The sequence below is a fragment of the Rhincodon typus genome, chromosome 30 (assembly GCF_021869965.1).
Source record: "Rhincodon typus isolate 14 chromosome 30, sRhiTyp1.1, whole genome shotgun sequence".
Classification (NCBI taxonomy): domain Eukaryota; kingdom Metazoa; phylum Chordata; class Chondrichthyes; order Orectolobiformes; family Rhincodontidae; genus Rhincodon; species Rhincodon typus.
In genome coordinates, this window is record NC_063361.1 from 5,839,129 (window position 1) to 5,860,456 (window position 21,328).

General features: G+C 39.2%; 1 protein-coding gene across 4 annotated transcripts in view; it reads right to left on the minus strand.

Annotated features, from left to right (window-relative positions):
• tlk2 (tousled-like kinase 2) overlaps nt 1-21,328 on the minus strand; it is a 150,765-nt gene that overhangs the window by 41,257 nt on the left and 88,180 nt on the right. For all 4 annotated transcript variants that reach the window (XM_020516349.2, XM_048614581.1, XM_048614583.1 and 1 more), the window contains 7 exons: nt 20,312-20,422; nt 18,178-18,314; nt 15,326-15,478; nt 13,284-13,350; nt 12,142-12,239; nt 6,591-6,672; nt 4,534-4,625 (listed from right to left, as the gene is read on the minus strand). In XM_020516349.2, the coding sequence (XP_020371938.1) occupies nt 4,534-4,625; nt 6,591-6,672; nt 12,142-12,239; nt 13,284-13,350; nt 15,326-15,478; nt 18,178-18,314; nt 20,312-20,422 (740 nt within the window). The remainder of the gene's footprint in view (nt 1-4,533; nt 4,626-6,590; nt 6,673-12,141; nt 12,240-13,283; nt 13,351-15,325; nt 15,479-18,177; nt 18,315-20,311; nt 20,423-21,328) is intronic.

The following is a 21,328-nucleotide window of genomic DNA, read 5'->3' on the forward strand; positions in this document are numbered from 1 at the left end:
TATTTTTGTGTCATCCACAAACCTGACTATAGTACGTTCACTTTCCTCAACCAAGTCATTAACGTATATATTATAGTTAATTGTGGCCCTAGCACTGACCCTTGTGGCACTCCACCAGGTACAGGGGGGTTACCATCCTGAAAATGCACCACCCCAACCCAACTCCATCTTCTATTAGTTAGCTAATCCTCTATCCAAGCCAATATACTACCTCTAACTACATGGGCTCTCATCAAATTAAATAACCTAACATGTGCTATCTTATTAAATGCCTTCTGAAAATACAAACACACTACATCCACATCTTCCCTTTCATCTATCTTGCCTGTTATCACCTCAAAGAATTCTAGTAAATTTGTCAGGCACAATTTCCCCTCATGAAGCCATGCTGACTCTGCTCACATTATGCATTTCCAAATGCCTTGCATTTACATTCTTTACGAAAGATGCTAACATTTGGCCAATAACAGATGTTAAGCTATCTGGCCTATAATTATCCATTATCTGTCCCCTTCTCTTTTTAAATAAGGGTGTTACAGTGCTAGTTTTCAAATTCTCTGGGACTTTTCCAGAATCAAAGGATTCTTTGAGGATTACTACCAGGATATTTACTATCCATGTTGCTATTTCCATTCATACCCTAGGATGCATCCCATCAGATCCAGGGGTTTGATCAGTCTTAAGCATCTCACTTTACTAAGCATTTTTTTCTCTAGTAATAGTTTTGTACTTATTTCCTCTCCTCCTTTTGCCCATTGATTATTTTGTAATTTTGGAATACTAGTGTCCTTTACGGTGACAACTGATGCAAAGTATTTATTTAGCTCATTTCCTGGTTCACCATCATTATTTCTCTAGCCTCATTCTCTAAGGGGCTTATTTTGACTTTGGTTCCTTTTTATACACTTAAAGAAGCTCTTGCCGTCTCATTTGATATTGCTTGCAAGTTTATCCTCAAATGTTTCATTATTGATTTGGCCATCTTATGTCAGTTTTTAAAACTTTCCCATTCCTTGGGTTTAACCACTAATCTTTACCACATTGTATGTTTTTTTCTTTCAGTTTGATACTATCTTTGATTTTCCTAGTTAACCATGGCTGGCTTATTCCATTCCTAGAATCCTCTTTTCTCACTGGAATAAATCTTTGTTGTGAGCTATGAGTTATTTTCTTAAACACCTGCCATTGTTCCTCAACAACCTTTGCTCAAGATTTATTAAAGTCAAAAGTCACGTGACACCAGATTATAGTCCAAAAGGTTTATTTAAAATCACAAGCTTTTGGAGCACTGCTCCTTTGACAGGTGACTTCACCTGATGAAGAAGCAGTGCTCTGAAAGATTGTGATTTTAAAATAAACCTGTTGGACTATAAGCTGATGTCGTGTGACTTCTAATTTTGTCCACCCCAGCCTAACACCAGCATCTCCACATCAAGCTTTAATAGTTAGTGCTAGATGTGCTGAAATGAACTGTCCAGGGGCAAAATGGAAAAAAAATAGCGCATGCTGCACAATTCCAATGTTTATGGGATTTTGGAATTTTACAATGAATTATTTAGTATCTTCCATAATCTCTTGATATCCCAAAGTGCTTTACAGGCAATGAATTACTTTTGAAATGCAGTCACTGTTATAAAGGTAGGAGACCATTCAACCATCACTTCTACATCAGCTCTTTAGTCCCATTTTCTTGCTCTTTCCCATGATCTTTCAATATCTTATGTTTCAAATAATTATCCATCTCCCTTTAAAAGCCAGCACAGATTCTGATTACACCTGTTTTTGGTCAAGCTTTGCACGCCCCAATTGTCTACTTGACAAGGGACTAGCCTAAAGTACACAATAAGGAAAATTCACTAATTTTGGATCACTATAGAGCATCCAAGAAAAACGAAACAGCTAAAACACTTTGGGAAACAGACTGCATTTTGGTTTAATCTAGAAATTTAAACCAGGTTGTTAGATCATTCTCAAATCAATGCGGCCTTACTGAAGTAAAAATTCTTACTAGGAACTTTCATGCTCAGCTTGCTTGATCATGAGGTCATTAAAACATCCACTTGTAACAAATTTCAACAGCATTATGAAGACCAAGACTAAAAATACATTTAGTACCTTCACATGGTCTTGGCTGCACACCTAGACTTTAGATCCTAACATGGCATTTCCTAATTGCAGTCAGACACAGCATGTAATGTAGTTTGAGTTAATATTGTACAATTATCATAATTAGCAAACGGTCAATTATTTACATCCAATAAGACAAACAGACATGTACTGCAATTTGGGCAAACAAGCATCAACATGATAAACCTCAGATTTGAGCATTAAAAGATTTTGTAGCTGCACATCAGACTACTCAACATTTGAGAATGAGGCTCCTTTGTCGAAATGGGGACCTAATTGATTCATTAATGCATATTTTTCTTTCAGTAGCTAACTGACAGGCTTTGTGTTTTTAGTTTTGAAGTTATTTTCAATAATTTTCAATAATAAGTAGTATTATTTAGGAAGTATTTAGACAAACACTTGTGATGTCAAAACATACAAGGCCATGGCCAAGTGCTGGAAAATGGGATTAGAATAATTAGGTGCTGACTGGCACAGATTTGATGGGCTGATGGGCCTACAAGACTGAATTTAAAAAAAAATCTATCTAGTTCCAGTATTCATACAGCAAATTGCTCAATTTGGGTAACTCTGGTTTATAAAGACCTGACTGCCAAACACTAGGACTTACTGTCACTCATCCTCAATGCAAAGATAAACATTTGTACAAATTTAAGTTGCAAAAACAGTATATGAAGTCTTTTTTTGCCTTCCAGGCAGAGCTCTAGTGCATTCTTGCAGTGTTTAAAGTGCCTCCGACTTCAGCTCCAAGTCAGAGATTTTTATAGTGGTAAATTATTGTGAAAGCAGAAAAAGATAACAAACCTACATAAATAAATATAAAAACGCCTTAGAAAACCCATGGTGCAGAACATATTGCTTAAGCAACAAAGGAAACACACTTGAATTAATCCATCCTTTAGAACTTTCCAGCTCATAAAATAAAGCAGTTTTGAATTTAATAGTCTGAGCCCAGGGGAATATAGCTGTAGTGCAGAAAAATGAAAGGGTGCAACACATAAATCACAATTGAACAGATGAAGGCCAAGACTATGATTGAATTTCTTATGATGTATTCCATATGCTGCAGTATAGTTACAAGCCACCAGTTGATTACTAATTCAGCTTCTGTCTCATCTTATATATTCACATATATTGCATTATGTATATATAAACATACATAGAATTGACAGGCTAAATTTCTTTCTAGTCGGTATAGTATAACTTAACAATTGTTTATAAGTAAATACCGCTTTGGTATGTGCAAGGAACAAAAACGAAATACTTTTCAGAACAGAGGAAAGTGATTATATCAAAAAGTAATTTTAGCTATAGATGACTCAGTGCTGTAACTGGTGGCAATACACTTAGGGAAATTCTGCAATAGTAATAAACCAAACTTCTTTTTTGAAGTAGTCATACAATTAATTCAAATGCTTTATTTAAAAAATCAATTTAATTGTCATCTGGAGTCAAATAAGAGTTGATTATGCAGTGAGTCTACTGTATTAATTGGGTAGCAAGGTGAGAGGACTCCTGTCAAAACTGTCGGATCTCTAATTTTTAGTGGGACATTGAGTTCTGTAATTCTTTTCCCTATTCGTCTGTGGTTTAGAGATGGCACTGTCAATTCAGAGGTCAAATCATGTAGGCTCAGGTCTCACCCCAGAAACTTGAGCATATTAATCAAGATGATATTCCAACACAATAATGAGGGACTGTTGTTCTGTTCTTTCAGATGTGCCATTTAACTGAGGCCCAGACTGCATACTCAAGTAGATGCAAAAGAGCCATGATCTTCAAAAAAAGTCACATATACAGTTCGGAGAGAGAGTCATACTGGACTCAAAATATAATCTCTGTTTCTCACTCTACACATGCTACCAAATCTGCTGAGTTTCTCTAGCACTTTCTGTCCTTATTTCAGATATCCAGCATATGCAGTAGCTTGCTTTTATCACAAGTATGATTAGTACATTACAATATTCCTGTGTATGGGACTCTTACGAGTGCAAATTTATTGCTGTGTTTAGAAAAGTGACTCACTTCGAAAAAGTACTTCAATGGCTGTAAAATGCTTTGACACATCCAGATGTTGTGAACAGTGCTAATAAAGTTGCCCAGCATGGCATTTTCAATATCAAAGCAGGGGCAGACCAAAATCCCTGACAGAAGGGTCACTTGACCTGAAATGTTAACTCTGGGTTCTCTCCATAGATGCTGCCAGACCTGCTGAGCTTTTCCAGCAATTTCTATTCTTGTTTAAAATCCCTGAGAGCATCATCAAGCAAGGTTGTCCAAGAAGCTCTGATATCATGACCCTTGGCAAAATGTTAGGGGGAAAACACTGCTGCAAATATTTGCTCAAGTACAGAGGCAAGAAGAACTCAGATGCACAATTGGGCAAAACTCTTTATTACTTACTTGTGGTAATTTTCTTTCTTTTCCTCCCGCCAGGTTTTATTTAACTGGTGAATTTTTACTGCTACGTATCTCTGCTCTTGTAGATCGAATGCCTATTGAAAAGATTCAAACATAGAGTAATTTGTTTTTAAAATTGGGTCAATCTTCTGAACAAATATTATCACCAATAACCAGCAACAAGTATTTTTACGCTACAGAAGATCCAATTCCAAATTTTCACTATGACCAAAACATGTTCCTGTGTAGTGACTGCTTTGTACAAGCTTCTCGGTGAACGTGGAACAGAAATTTGAGTCAGTTGAATCATTACAAACTCTCAGAATACAAATTCCAACAAATTCCCTTTACTGCATTCAATAGTTCTTTATACATGTCAGTGTCTTGGCTTCAAATGTCCTTCCTGGGAATCTGTTCAATCTGTTATCACTCTGTGTAAAGATATATATCCTGGCACCCATCTTAAACACACTACATACAAACCTGACCTTATGTTTCTTCCTTTCCATTGTCCCAGTACATCTGGTAGTGTCTTCAATTTCCCTATATCTCAGAAATTTCTGCAAGGGCCCCTTGCAAACAGCCCAGTCCTTGGCATGACCTCAAACATACAGACAGTACAGTTCAGGAAATAGAGTGTATGCAGATGCACTTGTGGGAGTGGAGGTGTCTTGACATATTCTATAGGGAGCTCTGATGTAGCACAAACGGTTGCCACATGTAACTGGATACGTTCCATATGGACAAAGTATGCAACTGATTTCTCATTCTCATTGTTTGCTGCTGCTCTTTGAAAATCATGAAAATAAAATGACTTGAAACTATAGCAAAGATTAACTTTTTTTCTGCCATAGACTGATTATTAAAATAACATTTCAAAAATATAACTGTAAGCATGATAATGTATATTTTTACGCCATCGGCTACCATTTAGCCTTTTGGTGACCACACAGTGGTACATTTTTCAGTTCCCCCGATACATCTCTCAACAGGCTGGTTCACATGTACATTCCCAATTCACCATTGGGAAAATTGGTTCAATAACATTTCTTAGCATTAACCCACCTTATCATTTCTTCCCACAGTATATGACCACACTATGATAAGCTCTCAGACTCCACACGATTGGTAAAAATATTCACCTCAATTTGATTTCTATAATTTAGTTTATTAGGGAGAGGAAATCGAGTAGCAATTGTCACCAGCAATCCAGAGACCCAGGCTGATGTTCTGGGGTCACGAGTTTGCATACCATCATAGAAGATGGTGAAATTTGAATTGATGAAAATCTGGAATTTAAAATGTTGGACTAATGGTGACCATGTATCTGCTGTTGTATTTTGTAAAAACACATCTAGTTCACTAATGTCCTTCAGGGAAGGAAATCTGCCTTTGTTACCTGGTCTGGTCCTCACGTGACTCCAGACTCATGTCTGCCTCTGAACAGCCCTCTGAATCTAACGAGCAATTAGTCGCTGACCAGCCAGTGATGCCCACATCCCATGAACTAATTTAAAGAAAAGCTCTTTGCACTTGAAAGCAAACATCACAATTAGAAGAATGGGCAATTCAGCCTGTTTCTGTTGTAAATCTTGCTCCTATTCTTCTCATAAATCCTTCCCTAAAGATACCATGTAAAGATTGAATTATCTGGATTGCAATAATTACTAGCATACCACTATGCCAGGCATGCTTTGCCCAAATCCAATTATGGTGAAATGGTAAAACCAGGAAATGCAACGTTATAGATAATTTATCAGGATTCCAATCCAGGTCAGATGAAGATATGGAAATCACCTCTCTGTGGTTTGGAAGGGTTGTACAGTTTCTAATCTCAATATATTCTGCACTGGAGATGAACCTAACCAGAAACTGTCTCTCTCGTGACACATTCACTTAAGAATACAGCATACGTCATGTAGTGCCTCTATTGGAAAGGGTTTCATTCTCTACTGACAACCCAAGACTGATGGGGAGAAGTTTAGAAGATTTGAAAGAAACGTATCAGAGGAGATTGCACATTTTTTCATTCCCTTCTGTTGTTTGTTGGAAGAACATACCTTGTACACTTCACTGAAGCCTCCTCGTCCCAACAGGTGTAGTAGCAAATACCTGTCATTTAATGTAGGATGGTCTTTAAATCTGCAACAAGATGTTTATAGAGCCAGATGAATCAACAGAATAACCACCATTTGTACCACAAAGTTTGTATAACTGTTTCAAAAGAAGTTTACATTACATTAGTGTTCTAACACACAGCCACACTCTCGGTATGCAGCAACGAGGAAAGGTTAGTACAGTACTGCACTCTATGAGCCTTCAAACATTTAATTCCCTATCCCAGCGAATACTGCAAAGGGTACTGAATGAAGGCTAAATAATTCCCCAGAGGAAAAACAAAAATCTGTCAGTGACTTTGGATGACATTGCTACATGGTAAAACTGCAGAAAACTGAAAACCCAATAGCTTGCCTGACATCTCAGAAAGGTGTGGGACACAAGGCCCAAAAAATTAACACAAGATGGCTTACTCACATTAAAAACAATATCCATAAACCAGCCAATACAAATCACTACCTGGCAGGCACATTTAAGCAATGCAAGTACACCACCTACAGGATTGCATGAGCACTGGCTCTATATCTAAAGAATTAGAATTACAAGGGGATAGAAATCACAGTTCAGCTGCAAAAAATCCTGGGTTAGATCACACCTGGAGTTCTGAAAGTAGTTCTGGGCATCACACTGCAGGAAGGATATAATGGTTTTGTGAAGAATGTAGCAGAAATTTAATAGAATAACTGCAAGGGTTAAATCCTGTGGGGGTGGGAGGGGAGGGGATTACACAAAATAGAAATGTGCTCTAGAATGTAGAAGGTTAAAGGGTTATTCAACTGAAAATCCCAAGAGATAGGGCAGATACAGAAATCACTGACAATGGAGGTTACCGTAAAAGTTAGAGCCAGACTATCTAGGAGTGAAATTAGGAACCTCTACACAGATACAGGACAGTAGAAGTTAAGAAGTCTCTTCCACAAACTGCAGTTGATAGTGGATCAATTGTTCATTTTCAAGCTAAATTAATATTCTGGTTGACAAAATATAAAATCTATCAAATGGATATGGGACAAAAGGCAAGTATCTGGAATTGGGCTATAAATCAGTCATCTCAGCTAATGATCGAAGAGGCTCATTGGGCTAAATTGCCGCCTCGTGTTCCTGTTGAGCTCCAGTTCTATAGATTTTAGCTGTCACTATGTTATAGCTGACCACATTACATAACCTTACTTCTAACATTATCACCTAGAAGCATAGTAGTAATACAGTACTTTCAAACTCCATTCCAAATCATACACTGATTCCCACATGGTCATAAGCAATCTTTGAATGGTTGCAATACAGGCCATCATTATTTGGCCTGTTATGTCCACATTGGCTTTCTGCAGCAACAAATCAGCTAGAATTACTCCCTCACCTTTTCCTCATAGACTCTTCGAATCATCCCCCTTCAGGTAATTATGCAATTCTTTCCTGATAGTTATGACTGAATCTTTCTCCACCATAAGCATTAAGATTCCAGCTCATAACAACATGCTTCATCTCGCTATTCATATTTCTGCCATTCACCTTAAATAGGTGTCCTCTGTTTCTCAATCATTTTGTTAAAGTTTGCCTCTATCTACTGTATCCAGGTATCACATGGCATTGAATACCTCCATTAAATCTTCTCTTTAAAGAAAAGATTGAGAAAACCCAATCAATCTTCAAACTACATCTCTCTCTCTCCTACATCCATATAACTGTTTTCTGACATCTTTTATGGACCCTCTCCAACATGTTCACACTCTTTCTGAACAGCAGTACCCAGAATTGGACACAATACTCTAGTTGAGGTTGAATAATTTCTTGTTTTTAAGAAAAGATTCCTCATACCTTGTTGCTTTTGTGCTCTATACCTCTATTTACAAAGTCTACAATCCTATATGTGTTCTAGACCTGCCCCGCCACATTAAATGGTTTGCGTGTTTCCACAGGCTTGTGTACATGTACAAATCCTGTTGTGCATCACTTGATCCACCTCATTCCCAAGAACTAGATCCATCAAAGCCTCATTCAGTCAAAAAGATACTAATACAGAAAATTCACCTGAACACACTTGAGAAACTCTCTCATAAAACAAAGAACTGCACATGCTGGAAATCTGAAACAAAACAGAAATTGCTGGAGGAACTCTGCAGGTTAGGCATGTATCTGTGGAGGGAAAGCAGAGTTAATGCTTCGAGTCTAGTGGTCAATGGACTAGAAACATTAACTGTTTTCTCTCCACAGATGCTGCCATACCTGCTGCGTTTATCCAACAATTTCTGTTTTTATTTGAGAAACTCTCTCCCCTATTTACCTTTTATGCCACTACTTTCCCCGTCTGTAATAAGATTATTGCACTTTTAAATTCATCGCAAATTTATTCCTCTATATCTTTTCTGCCAGTTAATGGCCTACATAATATACCTAGCAGTGTAACGGTACCTCTTTTGGTTTCTTAGGTCTAATTAAATTGATTCCGTCCATGAACCACTCTGAACACTGGGAGGTGGTGACATATGGTGATGCCACTGGACTAATAATCCAGAACCTAGCCCATGATGCCGGGGACGAGTCTGAATTTCACTGGAAGCTCAGGGTCATTTTTGCAGAAAGAATAAAAGTGTTCTGCAAGCAATCACCCAGTCTGCATTTCCTCTACCCACTGCAGAGGAAACCACATTGTGAGCAGCAAATACATTAGACCAGATTGAATGAAGTGCAGGTAAATTGTTGCTTCACATTCGGCAAAAATGGCCCCGAGCTTCCAGATACTTGCCACTTCAACGTACCACCATGTCCTCTGGCCAACATCTCTGTTTCAGACTTGTTGCAACGTTCAGCAAAGTTCAGCACAAGCTGGAAGAACAGCATCTCATCTTCCACTTGGGGACCCTGCAGCCTTCAGGACCAAATATCAAGTTAAATAATTTTAGGGCCTGAGCACCCTCTCTCATGTCCTTTCCCCAACATTCTTCACAGCAGGCCTTGTCAGAACATGGGCTGCTGCCACAAACAGCCCATTGTTAGCCACTAACAATTCCCATTAGCAGCAATTGATCCTCCCAGGCTGACCATTACCTATTCCTTTGTATGCCCAACTGGTCTCTCTCTCTGGACTCCATCTCCACCTCTCAGTTACTTCTCTACCTCCGCCCCCAGCCCCCTAACCCCACCCCCGCACCCACCATCCCATCTTCAGCATATATACCAACTTTTTCCTACCTACAATCAGTTCAGCTGGAGAGTTACTGGACCCAAAACATTAACTCTACTTCCTCGCCACAGATGCTGCTGAGCCTCCACAGAATGACAGGCCATGTAAGAACACACAAAGTATGGCAAATAAGGTTGGTGAGCAGCAGGTGCAGATTGCTATATGGGGTATGGTTATGAGACATTAACAGATACTTAGCTCAAAGGAGGGCAAGATTGCACACTAAGTATTCTGGGACGTAAAAGTGTTCAGCAAAGAGGAGGGATAGCAATATTGATTAAGCATCATGTTACATAGCTGGAGTGAGTGAATTTCTTCTTGTTCACAGTATATGGGTGCCATTGGTTAGGCCAGCATTTAACTGCCCATTGCTAATTGCCCGCAGCGTAGTTAAGAATTGATCACATGTCTGGAAGCACACGTAGGCCAAGCTAGGTATGGATGATAGTTTTCCTTCCCTAAAGGACATCAGATAGGGTTTTTCTTAAAAACAACAATTGACACTAGTTACATGGTTACCTTTAGGCCAGCTCTTATTGAATTCAAATATCAACATAAGCCACAGTGGGATTTACACTCGTGTCCCTGAATCTCTGGGAATCATGCCTCAGCAATTTCTATTTTTGTTTCAGATATCCAGCATCCAAAGTTGTTTGTTTTATTTTACCCCAATTAATATTTTAATAGTTTATGCTCTGGTGGTGTTCACATAGATTTTAAACCAGGCTTTTCACACGACAGATGACTATAAAGAGCATAATGAAAACATGAAGTAAAAATCAGTTGTGTGGTTGGCAGTGCAGAGGAAAGCTTTAGACTGTAGGAGGATGGAGATGGTCTGGTCAATAGACCAGAAGAGTAGAAAATGGAATTCAATCTAGAGGATTTATGTTGTGGGAGGTGTAACAAGGCATAGGATTACACAATAAATGGGTATGAAACCTTGTGAAGGAACAGGTGGATCTTGGGGTATATGTCCATAGATCCTTAATAGGTGACAGATTGATAAGGGAGCTAAGAAGCAAATAGCATGCAATTCTTTATTAACTGAGGTGCAGGGAGGTAATTCTAGAATTGTATAAAGCTCTAGTTAGCTGGCTGCTAGGTTATAGCTTACATTCCAGTCACCACATTGTGGGAAATATGTGACTGGACTGCATCAAGTTCAGGGAAAACTTTTAAAAATGTTGCCAGAGCTCAAATTTTAGCTATGAACAAAGGTTTGATAGGCTGTAGTGTTTTCCTTGGAACAGAAGTGGCTGAGAGGTGACTTAATTGAGGTGCATAAAATTGCTGGGGGGTCTAGACAGAACAAATAGGGAGAACATGATTACATTAACAGAAGGTCAAAATATAGACTTTAAAGCAAATGGTAGAAAAATCGATTTATATGGGAGATCCTTTCATCCAGAAGGTGATAGGAACCTGGAACTCACTATTTGAAAGGGTGACAGAGGCAGAAAGACCCACATATAAGAAAGAACTTGGATGTCTATTTGAAAAGCTGTGACCTGCAGAGCTAGCAATTAAGCCAAATAGCTCACCAGCCAGCACTGAAGAGTTGAATGACGTCCTGTTGTAAACTTTCTGCAAATTCTAGGGTTTCCATATCTTTATAAATCCTTTCTATTCCTTAATTTTCCCTTTCCGGTAGTTGAGCCTGGTTCTCAAAGCCTTGACTAGCTTGTTAAATGGTCTCTAAGAGCACTTTCATTGGTTCTAACCTCCGTTTAAGTGCAATGCACCTTCCTGAAAACTGGCCCCAATGTCCAAGGATGCTAAAGCCACTCCTTGGTTACGTTGCAACTAATAACACTGGGAGTTTCTTCACTACAATGACTCTAGAGGTTCACCACTAACTTCAGTTATGGACAACTAGATATGGCAATGAATGCTGGCTTTGCTTGGAGTGCTCATACCCCAAGAATAAATCAAATTAAACAAATGGGTATTCAGATCAGGTTTTAAATAGTGTTTTAATTTTTTTTAAATTAAAGGCTAACTTTGCTCTTAGAAGGAAATTGAAATGGATAAACTCAAATAAATAAACTTCTCTCAGTTGTACCATATATACTATGGCCTCAATATGCAGTGAGAGCAAGTTGAGTGAAAATGTGAGAAAGGTACCTCCCTTTCTTCAGAAAATAGACAGTCAGAAGTCACACGAAATGAGGTTACAGTCCAACAGATTTAAAATCACAAGCTTTTACAGTGCTGCTCCTTCATCAGGTGGCTTCTGACTTCGTCCATCTCAGTCCAACACCAGCATCACCACATCATAAAGTATATATTTGAGAGCAGTGAAAACTTACTGTGAATTATCTTCATTGTGTATCCTCTTCAGTTCCCTTATGTGCAAATTGCGTACTCGTTCCAACCTCTCTAGTTCCGCTTGTATCTCTGCCTCCTCCTACACAAGGAAGAGTTTAGTGAAGAAAGATCACAATTTAAATAAATAATGGCCCAATGCAGACAGAATAATAGAAGCAGCACCGAACACCGCAATAAAACTCAAATGATACAATAAATAGGCTTAAAAATAACTGCACTTTGAAATTGTCTAGCAATTTGAAAGTGGTTATGCCAATTGAATAATGCTGATTTCACCAACAATTTGCTGCAAAACACTCACCCAAAGTCAGTTAAGGAGGATCAATCCAATTAAAAACACCCACATAAGACATGAACAGAAGGCACTTCCGTTAGAGTACCAGTGGCAAGAAGAACTGTTCCTGCTGCAGCTTGGCAAACAGCACATTTGAAAACAAAATCAATGGCAAGGGGGAGGAAAAAAAAAGCAGCTGGGCTATCCAGTCTGCCCCACATGATAATGGCTGGTTATGCTCAAGGTGCAGCACAGCACTAAGCTATGTGGAGCAGAAAGTCCCATGCTTTTTGTACCAAGTCAACTTGAGTAGATAGCAGGAGTGATAGCTCTGTTCCAGCCGTGCTGGAAAGGTTTGCATATCTGGCAGCAGGAAGGGGAGCAAGGTCAACTGTGGTGCTTGCTACATTCACCATTCAGACTCAGCAATGGAGAGTAGCCACTTGATTGAGAGGCTGCCAATACAAAGCGAATGGTGCTCCAGTAACATGTAATAACTACTTAGTACTTTAAGGTGTCTTGGTGAGATCAGGACAAAGCATTTGAACTACACAGATTATCAAGTTTTTCTATTCCACAGAACTCTTGAACTCAGAAGATACCCATACTTTCCCAGAGATCTCTGTCCTGACTCCAAAAACAACAAAACAAAAGCGACAGAATTTTCCATACGCAAATATAAAAAATCAGAACTTTCCATTGTTGCTTAATCTGGATTTAAATTTTCTTCTTGGGAATTAGAAAGAGTCAAGAAATAGGCTGAATCTATCTTGGAAGCAGTGACCCCCTTTTGGACCCTACTTTGGAATAGAACATGATCTTTTGGCACAGGATGAAGGCTTAACAAACCTTCTTTAAATGTCCTAATCTTAGTTTGAAGATTTCTTCCTGTTCGTGGTATTCTGCTAAAGTCAAGCTGCAAAAATGAAAAACAGGTTATTAGATTTCTGCCGAGATTAATTCTGGCATCACTGATTTTAGCACATCCTTGCGAATACTGCACTGAAATGTTTCACTCGGGGTTTAAAAACCATTCAGGACTATTTACTTAGCAAACTTCAGGTTTGGTGAAATGCACTATGCCTCAAGATTCGGTCTAATTCAAAATAAACTGGTAGATGGTTCTTTATGCATACAAGTTTCCAGCTGGCATTCCATCTGAAAGTCAGCACTTCTTGACAATGCTGCACTCTCTTAGTAGATAAAAAACCCAAAGGTAGTTCCTAGAGCAGCTGTGATTGCAGACAAAGAAAAGTGGCTTGATCTCAAGTAACAAAACTATATTGAGTGGCTACTTTTTATGAAAAACTCAGTAACTCCACACAATTCCTCTTAACTACTTTTAGGAATACCATGATTCCCCACAGTGATTACAAAAGCACATCTGTATTCCTTGTTCCTTGTCATACTCAAAAAGATATGAGCAATGCTTAAAAGTAAACCTAAGAAGAAGGGTCTGGGCCCGAAAAGTCAGCTTTCCTGCTCCTGTGATGCTGCTTGGCCTGCTGTGTTCATCCAGCTCTACACCTTGTTATGTCAGATTCTCCAGCATCTGCAGTTCCTACTATCTCTAAGGGAAATACAACTTTATTGAATTAGATCAGGCTTGTTAGGTAAATTACATTTTTTGACCATCACTTGCTAGCCAGGTCATCCGCCTTTAAAATTACCATGAATTGTATGCACACATGTAGAGAGATTAAATCACCTTGCAAGCTTAATTACATCAACCTAGAAAAAAATATGATCACCCAAAAAACAAACAATGAAATTTTTCTCCAACAATAATTGAGAGTGTGGGATCCAGGGGCTTCTGATCAAATTTCAAAACTAAAAAATGCTCAATTGCTGCTGGTAGTTTCAAATGATTCGATGTAAATTCATATCACACATGATAAGAATTTATAGGATATGCATTCAGTACAATCGAGTGGAAGCCACCAGGTGCTACTGGAATGGGTAGGAAAAGAAGAGAGAGGGCAGCACCCCTTCAAAAATAGGTGGCTGATTTGACAGCAACGTGACAAGGCTATCATGTCTTTCAAGGCAGAGAAGGTGCACCAGAAAATTTATGACATGAGCAACATTTTCTATCTACATTGTTATGCATTCTTTCCAGGATTCTTCTTTATCAGCAATTTTTGATGAGGTTTTGAGGGGTTCATGCCATCTGGACAAAGTGCTTCAAAGTAAATTTGTTAAAAAAAAACTACATCTACAATGTCCCAAGGCACCTGCACCATTAACACAGGAAGCATGATCTCCAGTAAGTATTCTTCATAAGGTGGCATCTGCCAATGGGAACTTTAGTGAGCAGATTATAATGTTGCAGATACAACTCAAATATCCAGAGAAATCACTTCAAAACCAGAATTCTGCCAACAGATATTGGCAAGCATCCAAAGTGGCTCAATAGAACCTGAAAATTTTCCATGCCAATTTTCCAGGAATACAGGTAAAGATAGCTACGATCAAGCCTGTTATTAATTGTTGTCAAACTGTTCCACTGTTCAGTGGTTGTGAAGCATCATGGTATATCTGGAAGCCCAATGAAAGTTGCTCATAAAATGACTGCCATTTCTTCCTTGCACATTATTTTCAATGGAGTTACAGAGATGAGAAACCGGGCCTGTTTTAAGTGCAGTTATGACTAGTTATCCACTACTAAGGAACAGTGGTCACTGACATCCATTCCTCGTTGTCTTTTATAATATCAAATATATTTATAAGAGAACGATTTCAGGACAAAGTGCACACTCTGAAAACCATCAGGGATGTAGGACAAATTTAGCAACACTGAAAGATCATTTAAAAAAGACCAAAAGGGCCAATCAATTAACTGCATAGCTGAATAGTCACTTTAAGGTCAATTTGCTTGCAACCTGACTCACGTCTCGTTTTCTGCTCCGTTTGCTTTGTTCTTCCTCTGTTTTTGCTCATTATTTGTAGGTGGTATCTGACACATTGCTGCTGGTTTCCGTTTTGCCAACAGCTTCCTCTGTCGCTCAATCTCCTCTCGCTGGGTGTTTATCCGCTCCTGTTGTCTGTACAACAAATAAAGAATTAAAATGGTGCAGAAGCAACTTGGAGAGAATTCCATGGGCAAGGGAAATTTTGGGTGACATTTGCTTAAATGGTTCCATTATGTTAATAAGTTTTAATGGACCGATGAGGGTACATCTGCGACCAACCTGAACTGCTGAGGCCTCAGTACTTCATGCCTCCATGCATTTGTGGCAACATACACAAACATGTTAGACATCATCAAGGAGTGTCCTCTCTACAGGTCAAGTGGAAAAATAGTCAAATTCAGCAATTGCTTTGTTTTGGGATTTTCATTCACTGATTAAAATAAAATGGAACAGCGGAACAAAATAATATGTATATTTTTAAAGTGCAATACAAAGCTTTTTATTTGGTTTTGGGACATGATACTATTAGCAAGACTAGAATTTTTGTCCATACCCAATTTCCCTTGAAAAGGTGATGGTGATGAACTACCTTTGAACTACTGCAGTCCATTCTGTGTACAGACATCCACAGTATTTTTTTTGGAAGAAATATCCAGGATGTTGACCTAACAATGAAGGAATGATGACACAGTTTCAAGCCGAGATGATAGATGGTGTTGCCATCAATCTGCTGCCCTTGCTCTTCTCAGTGGTACAGGTTACAGGTTTGAGTGTTGCTGTTATAGTCATAGAGTTGTATGCACGGAAGCAGACCCTTTGGTCCATGCCAACCAGATATCCTAAATTAATCTAGTCCTATTTGCCAACATTTGGTCCATATCCCTCTAAACCCTTCCTATTTGTATACCCATCCAGATGCCTTTTAAATACTGTAATTGTACCAGCCTCCACCACTTCCTCTGGCAGCTCATTCCATACATGCACCACCCTCTGCAAGAAAAAGTTGCCCCTTAGGTCCCTTTTAAATCTTTCCTCTCTCACCTTAAACCTATGCCCTCTGGTTTTGGACTACCCTACCCTGGGGAAAAGACCTTATCTATTTACCCTATCCATGCACCCCCCATGATTATATAAACCTCTAGAAGGTCACCCTTCAGCCTCTGACGCTGCAGGAAAAATAGCCCTGGCCTATTTAGCCTCTCCCTACAGCTCAAACCCCCAACCCTGACAACACCCTTGTAAATCGTTTCTGCAGCCTTTCAAGTTTATCAACATCTTTACTATAGCAGGGAGACCAGAACTGAATGCAGTATTCCACAAGTGGCCTAAACCAATGTCCTGTATGGCCACAACATAACTGAAGGAGACTTGTTGAGCTGCTGTAGTGCATAGTGTATATAGTACCATTGTGGCTGCTGTGTACCAGTGGTAGAGGCAATGAATATTTAAAGGTGGAGGACTTATCAAACAAGCAGCTTTTACTTGGATGGGATTGAGCTCGAGTGTTATTGGAGCTGCACTCATCCAAACAAGTAGGGAGTGTTCCATCATACTGACTTGACTTGGATCAACAGGTTTTGGAGAGTAGGTTGTGAGTTACTTGACATAGAATATGTAGCCTCTGACCTGTTCTTCTCACCACAACATTTATGCAGCTGTTCCAGAACAATAATTACATCCAATATATTGAAAATGGGAAAAACCGGGTAACTTTGATCAATTTTTTCAGCTGTTGATCCAGAAAATGTGGGACTTTTTTGGCAGTAGGAGTCCAATTTCTATCTGCAGTTGATGCTACTCTATTTCTCCTTCAGATTCTTTACCTGAAAAGGTTTTATTTATTTCAGTTCTCTTCTCACCCAGTTAGCAACTTTATTTTATCAGTTTGCAAAACCATTTCCTCTACTGCGTTGCAATTTTCTGGCTTCAATGCCTCTACAAATCTCCTTCCTATATCTGCATTTCTGCATCTTGCCTTTCCTGCTAGTCTTCTGTTCACTTGGTGCTTATTTGTGGAAAGATTACACACCTTCAATGACTTCTTTACTGTACAGCTTTACTGCATACCTTTCTTTGGAAACCACTGAGCTCTCGGTGCAACATGCCGATTCGTCAAAATACAGACAAACGTGATCCAATTTCTTTCCTCACTACAGTCTTATCAGTCTAGTGGAACATCATTGGCTACAAACATTGAATTTGGGAACAAATGCCGAACAAAATATAATTCTTCAGCTTTCAGTATAGGAAATCACTGCATAGCAGATTCCACATATTCCGTGGTGCACACCTGACTTTCAGTCTATTCTAATGAAGAAAACCAAGTGGGCCCAAGAAAGGGCAGCCAACACGTCACTGAGGTGGGGAAGGTGAAAGTCACTACCATGTTGGGATGAATTGCATGGGGTATGATGTAGGAACATTAAGGTGAACACTACATATCCATTTAGAATCATATAGCAGGGAAACAGACCTGTTGGTCCAATTTGTCCGCACCAATCAGAAATCCCAATCCAGCTTTGTCCCATTTGCCAGCATTTGGCCCATATTCCTCCAAATCCTTCCTATTCATATACCCATCCAGGTGCCTTTTAAATGTTGTATTTGTACAAGTCTCCACCTCTTCCTCTGGCAGCTCATTCCATACATGCACCACCCTCTGTATGAGGAAGTTACCCCACAGGTCCTTTTATAAATCTTTACCCCTCTCACCGTAAACCTGGGCCCTATAGTTTTGGATTGCCCCACCCTAGAAAAAAGACCATGCCCATTCACCCTATTCCTACATTTCCATACATCATTGGTCATAACTCTCACTGATCAGTACTTACTTAATAAGATTCTGAAACGCGTAGCCATCTGTCCATTGCTCAGTGAACGAGGCTCCGTGCCGCACCGTAGTGAAGTGCCCAAGTCGCAGACGGTCCTGCATACTTTTGTCTCGACAGGCAAGCTTCTCCTGTTTTGACTGAATATTTAGAAAAATGCAATGGATTAAAAAAACCTACACATTAAATAGTTAACTCCTCATCCCTTGAATTGCCGTGCTCACAAAGAATGACATCCTAGGATCACAAAACTAGAAAGGCTTAAAAAAAGCAAGACCATTGTACATCCAATTATCTAAATATTCTCTCTTTCCTTTGTCTTCCAAAGTTTCCCCAAGATAGTGACATCCTATGACTGGTCAAGTGCTTCAACCGCTGAATACTGGGAGATGCAAAGAATACCCAACCAGCACTCAGCATCCAAGACCTGCCCCCTTTTTGTTCGAGTGACAATATACCCACCATCAACAGTCCACAAGCAAATAGATTGGGAAAAGTAATACTCAACATCCCATTACTTTGGCATGCCTTCAAATGCCAGCACACTGAACCTGACAAAATAACTGATTTAAGAATACAGAAAAGCATTTGCCAAGTTCTGCGTCAATGCCGTGATCCGAGTTGAACATTCAAACTGACTGACTCTTATATTGTGTTTCAACTACATGAACGAGACAACATTAAAAATGGCTCTCCAGACTGACAGCATTCACAATCATACTGATCAAAATATCTAATAAAACCGAGACATTCCAAACCAAAAAGTACATGTATTCATTGTTAGCATCACATAATAAACTAGTAACTTGCATGTTTCACATTAACTCCCTAAACAATTAAAAGAGGAATACTATGGTGTGCAATTTATTATTTCATCCCAATTATTGGCCTTTTGAGATGGCAACCAATCCAACTTAAAGGGGGAAGGCAAGAGACTGCTCCTGTATGGGCTACAGGACTGATCAAAAACCCTCAAAATCTGCAAGTACTATTTAAATTGGATGAAAAGTGCAACAAAATACTTTTTAAAAAAATTTGTTTATAGGAAGTGAACAATGCTGACTGGGCCAGCATTTATTGATCATCCCTAGTTGCCCTGGAAAATATCGGTGAGCTGCTTTCTTGAACCTCTTCATTCTATTTGCTGTAGGTTGGCCCACAATGCAGTTAGGGAGTTATAGGATTATGACCCAGCAACACTTACAGAACAGCAATACCTTTCCATTTCAGAATGGTGAGTGAATTGCAATGGTGGGGTATAGATGTTGGTGTTCCCATGTTTTTGCTGCCCCTGTCCTAGAGGGCAGTGGTGATGGGTTTGGAAGGTGCTGCCGAAAGAGCATTGCTGAATTTCTATAGTGCATCTCGTGGACTACTGCTACTGGGGTCAGTGGTGGTGGCAGTGAATGGCTCCACATCCATTACCAATCAAGCAGGCTAATTTGACCAGGATGATATCAAGGTTCTTGAACGTCACTGGAGCTGTGTTCAATCAGGCAAGTGGGGAATGTTCCACCACACTCTTGACTTGTGCCTTGTAGATAGTGAACAGGCTTTGGTGCGTCAGAAGAGGAGTTACTTTTACAAGATTCCTAGCTTCTGGCCAGCTCTTGTAACTACATTCTTTCTTTCTTGTCCTCAGTGTACGCAGTGGAACTGTTGTAAGAAACTGAGAATTGAAAGACTTGTCGTAAAGCCAATGAAGTACTTTTAGAAGATGCTTGGCAACCAATTTTTGAGGAGCAAGAAGTCACAAACATCAACGTGATAATGACTTGAAAAACTCTTTCTTATGGATGGTGGCTAAGAAATAATTACTGGCCAGGATACATCGGCAAACTCTCCACCCCACTTGGAAATACTGCCATAGGATCTTTTGTATCTGCACTAGACAGCAGACAGGGCATCGTTTTAATGCTTGCTGATATTGAAAAAGAGACTAGCAGCGAGTGAGACCTTGTTCAACGCCACACTGCTGGGAAAACAGATGCTGCTAAAACAAATTAAATCAAAAATTTTCCTGAAATCAAGTTATGTTCTTTCAATCATGGAAGTTCTCTCCACAAAGAATTCTACCTAGAATTTCCAGTGGATCAGTCCTTTGAAGGTTAGCTTCTTAAATTAATGCCCATAATACCTTTTCTATTAGTAGCTTTTTACTCATCGTCACGCATTTATTTAACCGTTCTTTGTATCTTTCAAGCATTTTCTGTTGTTCATCTATTTGTCTTCTTAAATCACAATTTGTCTGAAATGGAAAGAAAGAAAATCAACAAGCCATTACGTTTACAACTTAGCACAACAGCTTCTATTGTTATTGACAATACCAACACTGCTTTCAAGAGTAATGACAGATAAAAAGTGTGGCTGACATATGTTACTGCAATAACAAGTGTTATATTAATCCTGAATGTTGTTGATGAAAGGGCCACGGAGGGGCTATAAAACATTGCTGCCCTTTCAATTACAGCTTCCTACCTTACAGATGCCCTATTGGGAAAGTTCTGGTACTGCAGAGTTAAAAACAGTTAACAGTACTGCAGTTAAAATATTGTGTTTGGGCTGTTACTGCTATACTTTCAACAGTCCATTCTTTTTAAGTAGGTCAACTAAAGAAAGAAAATAAAATCAGAAACTCCAGTCCCGTGCTATGCATAGACAAGTTCTGAATCACTGAGGTAACAGGAATAGTTTTCACATGAACATTCGAAAAAATTTCGAAACTTTCCACACTGTTAAACTCATTAGCAGTTCATGGGATTTAAATCCATTCAGGATGTTACAAAAACCACTGCAATTACTTTAATAACAAAAGGGATGATGCAGTGAATAAGATGCTGGCCTTATCCAGCACAAACTGGGATAATGATCCCCTTGCTCAAGCTGGCTAAAAGCATTCTGCAAATGTTTAAAATATTTAAAACTTGGTCCTCAGCAAGACAGCCCAATGCTGGCAGAGGGAAAGTTGGGAATCTCACTAGGAGGTTGGGGTGGGGGGTGGGGGAATCTTACAGAAACATAAAATTATTAAGGAAATAGATAAGATAGAAGCAGGGAGATTGTTTCCACTGGTGGGTGAAACTAGAGCTAGGGGACATAGCCTCAAAACAAGGGACAGCAGATTTAGGAGTGAGTTGAGGAGGAACCTCTTCAC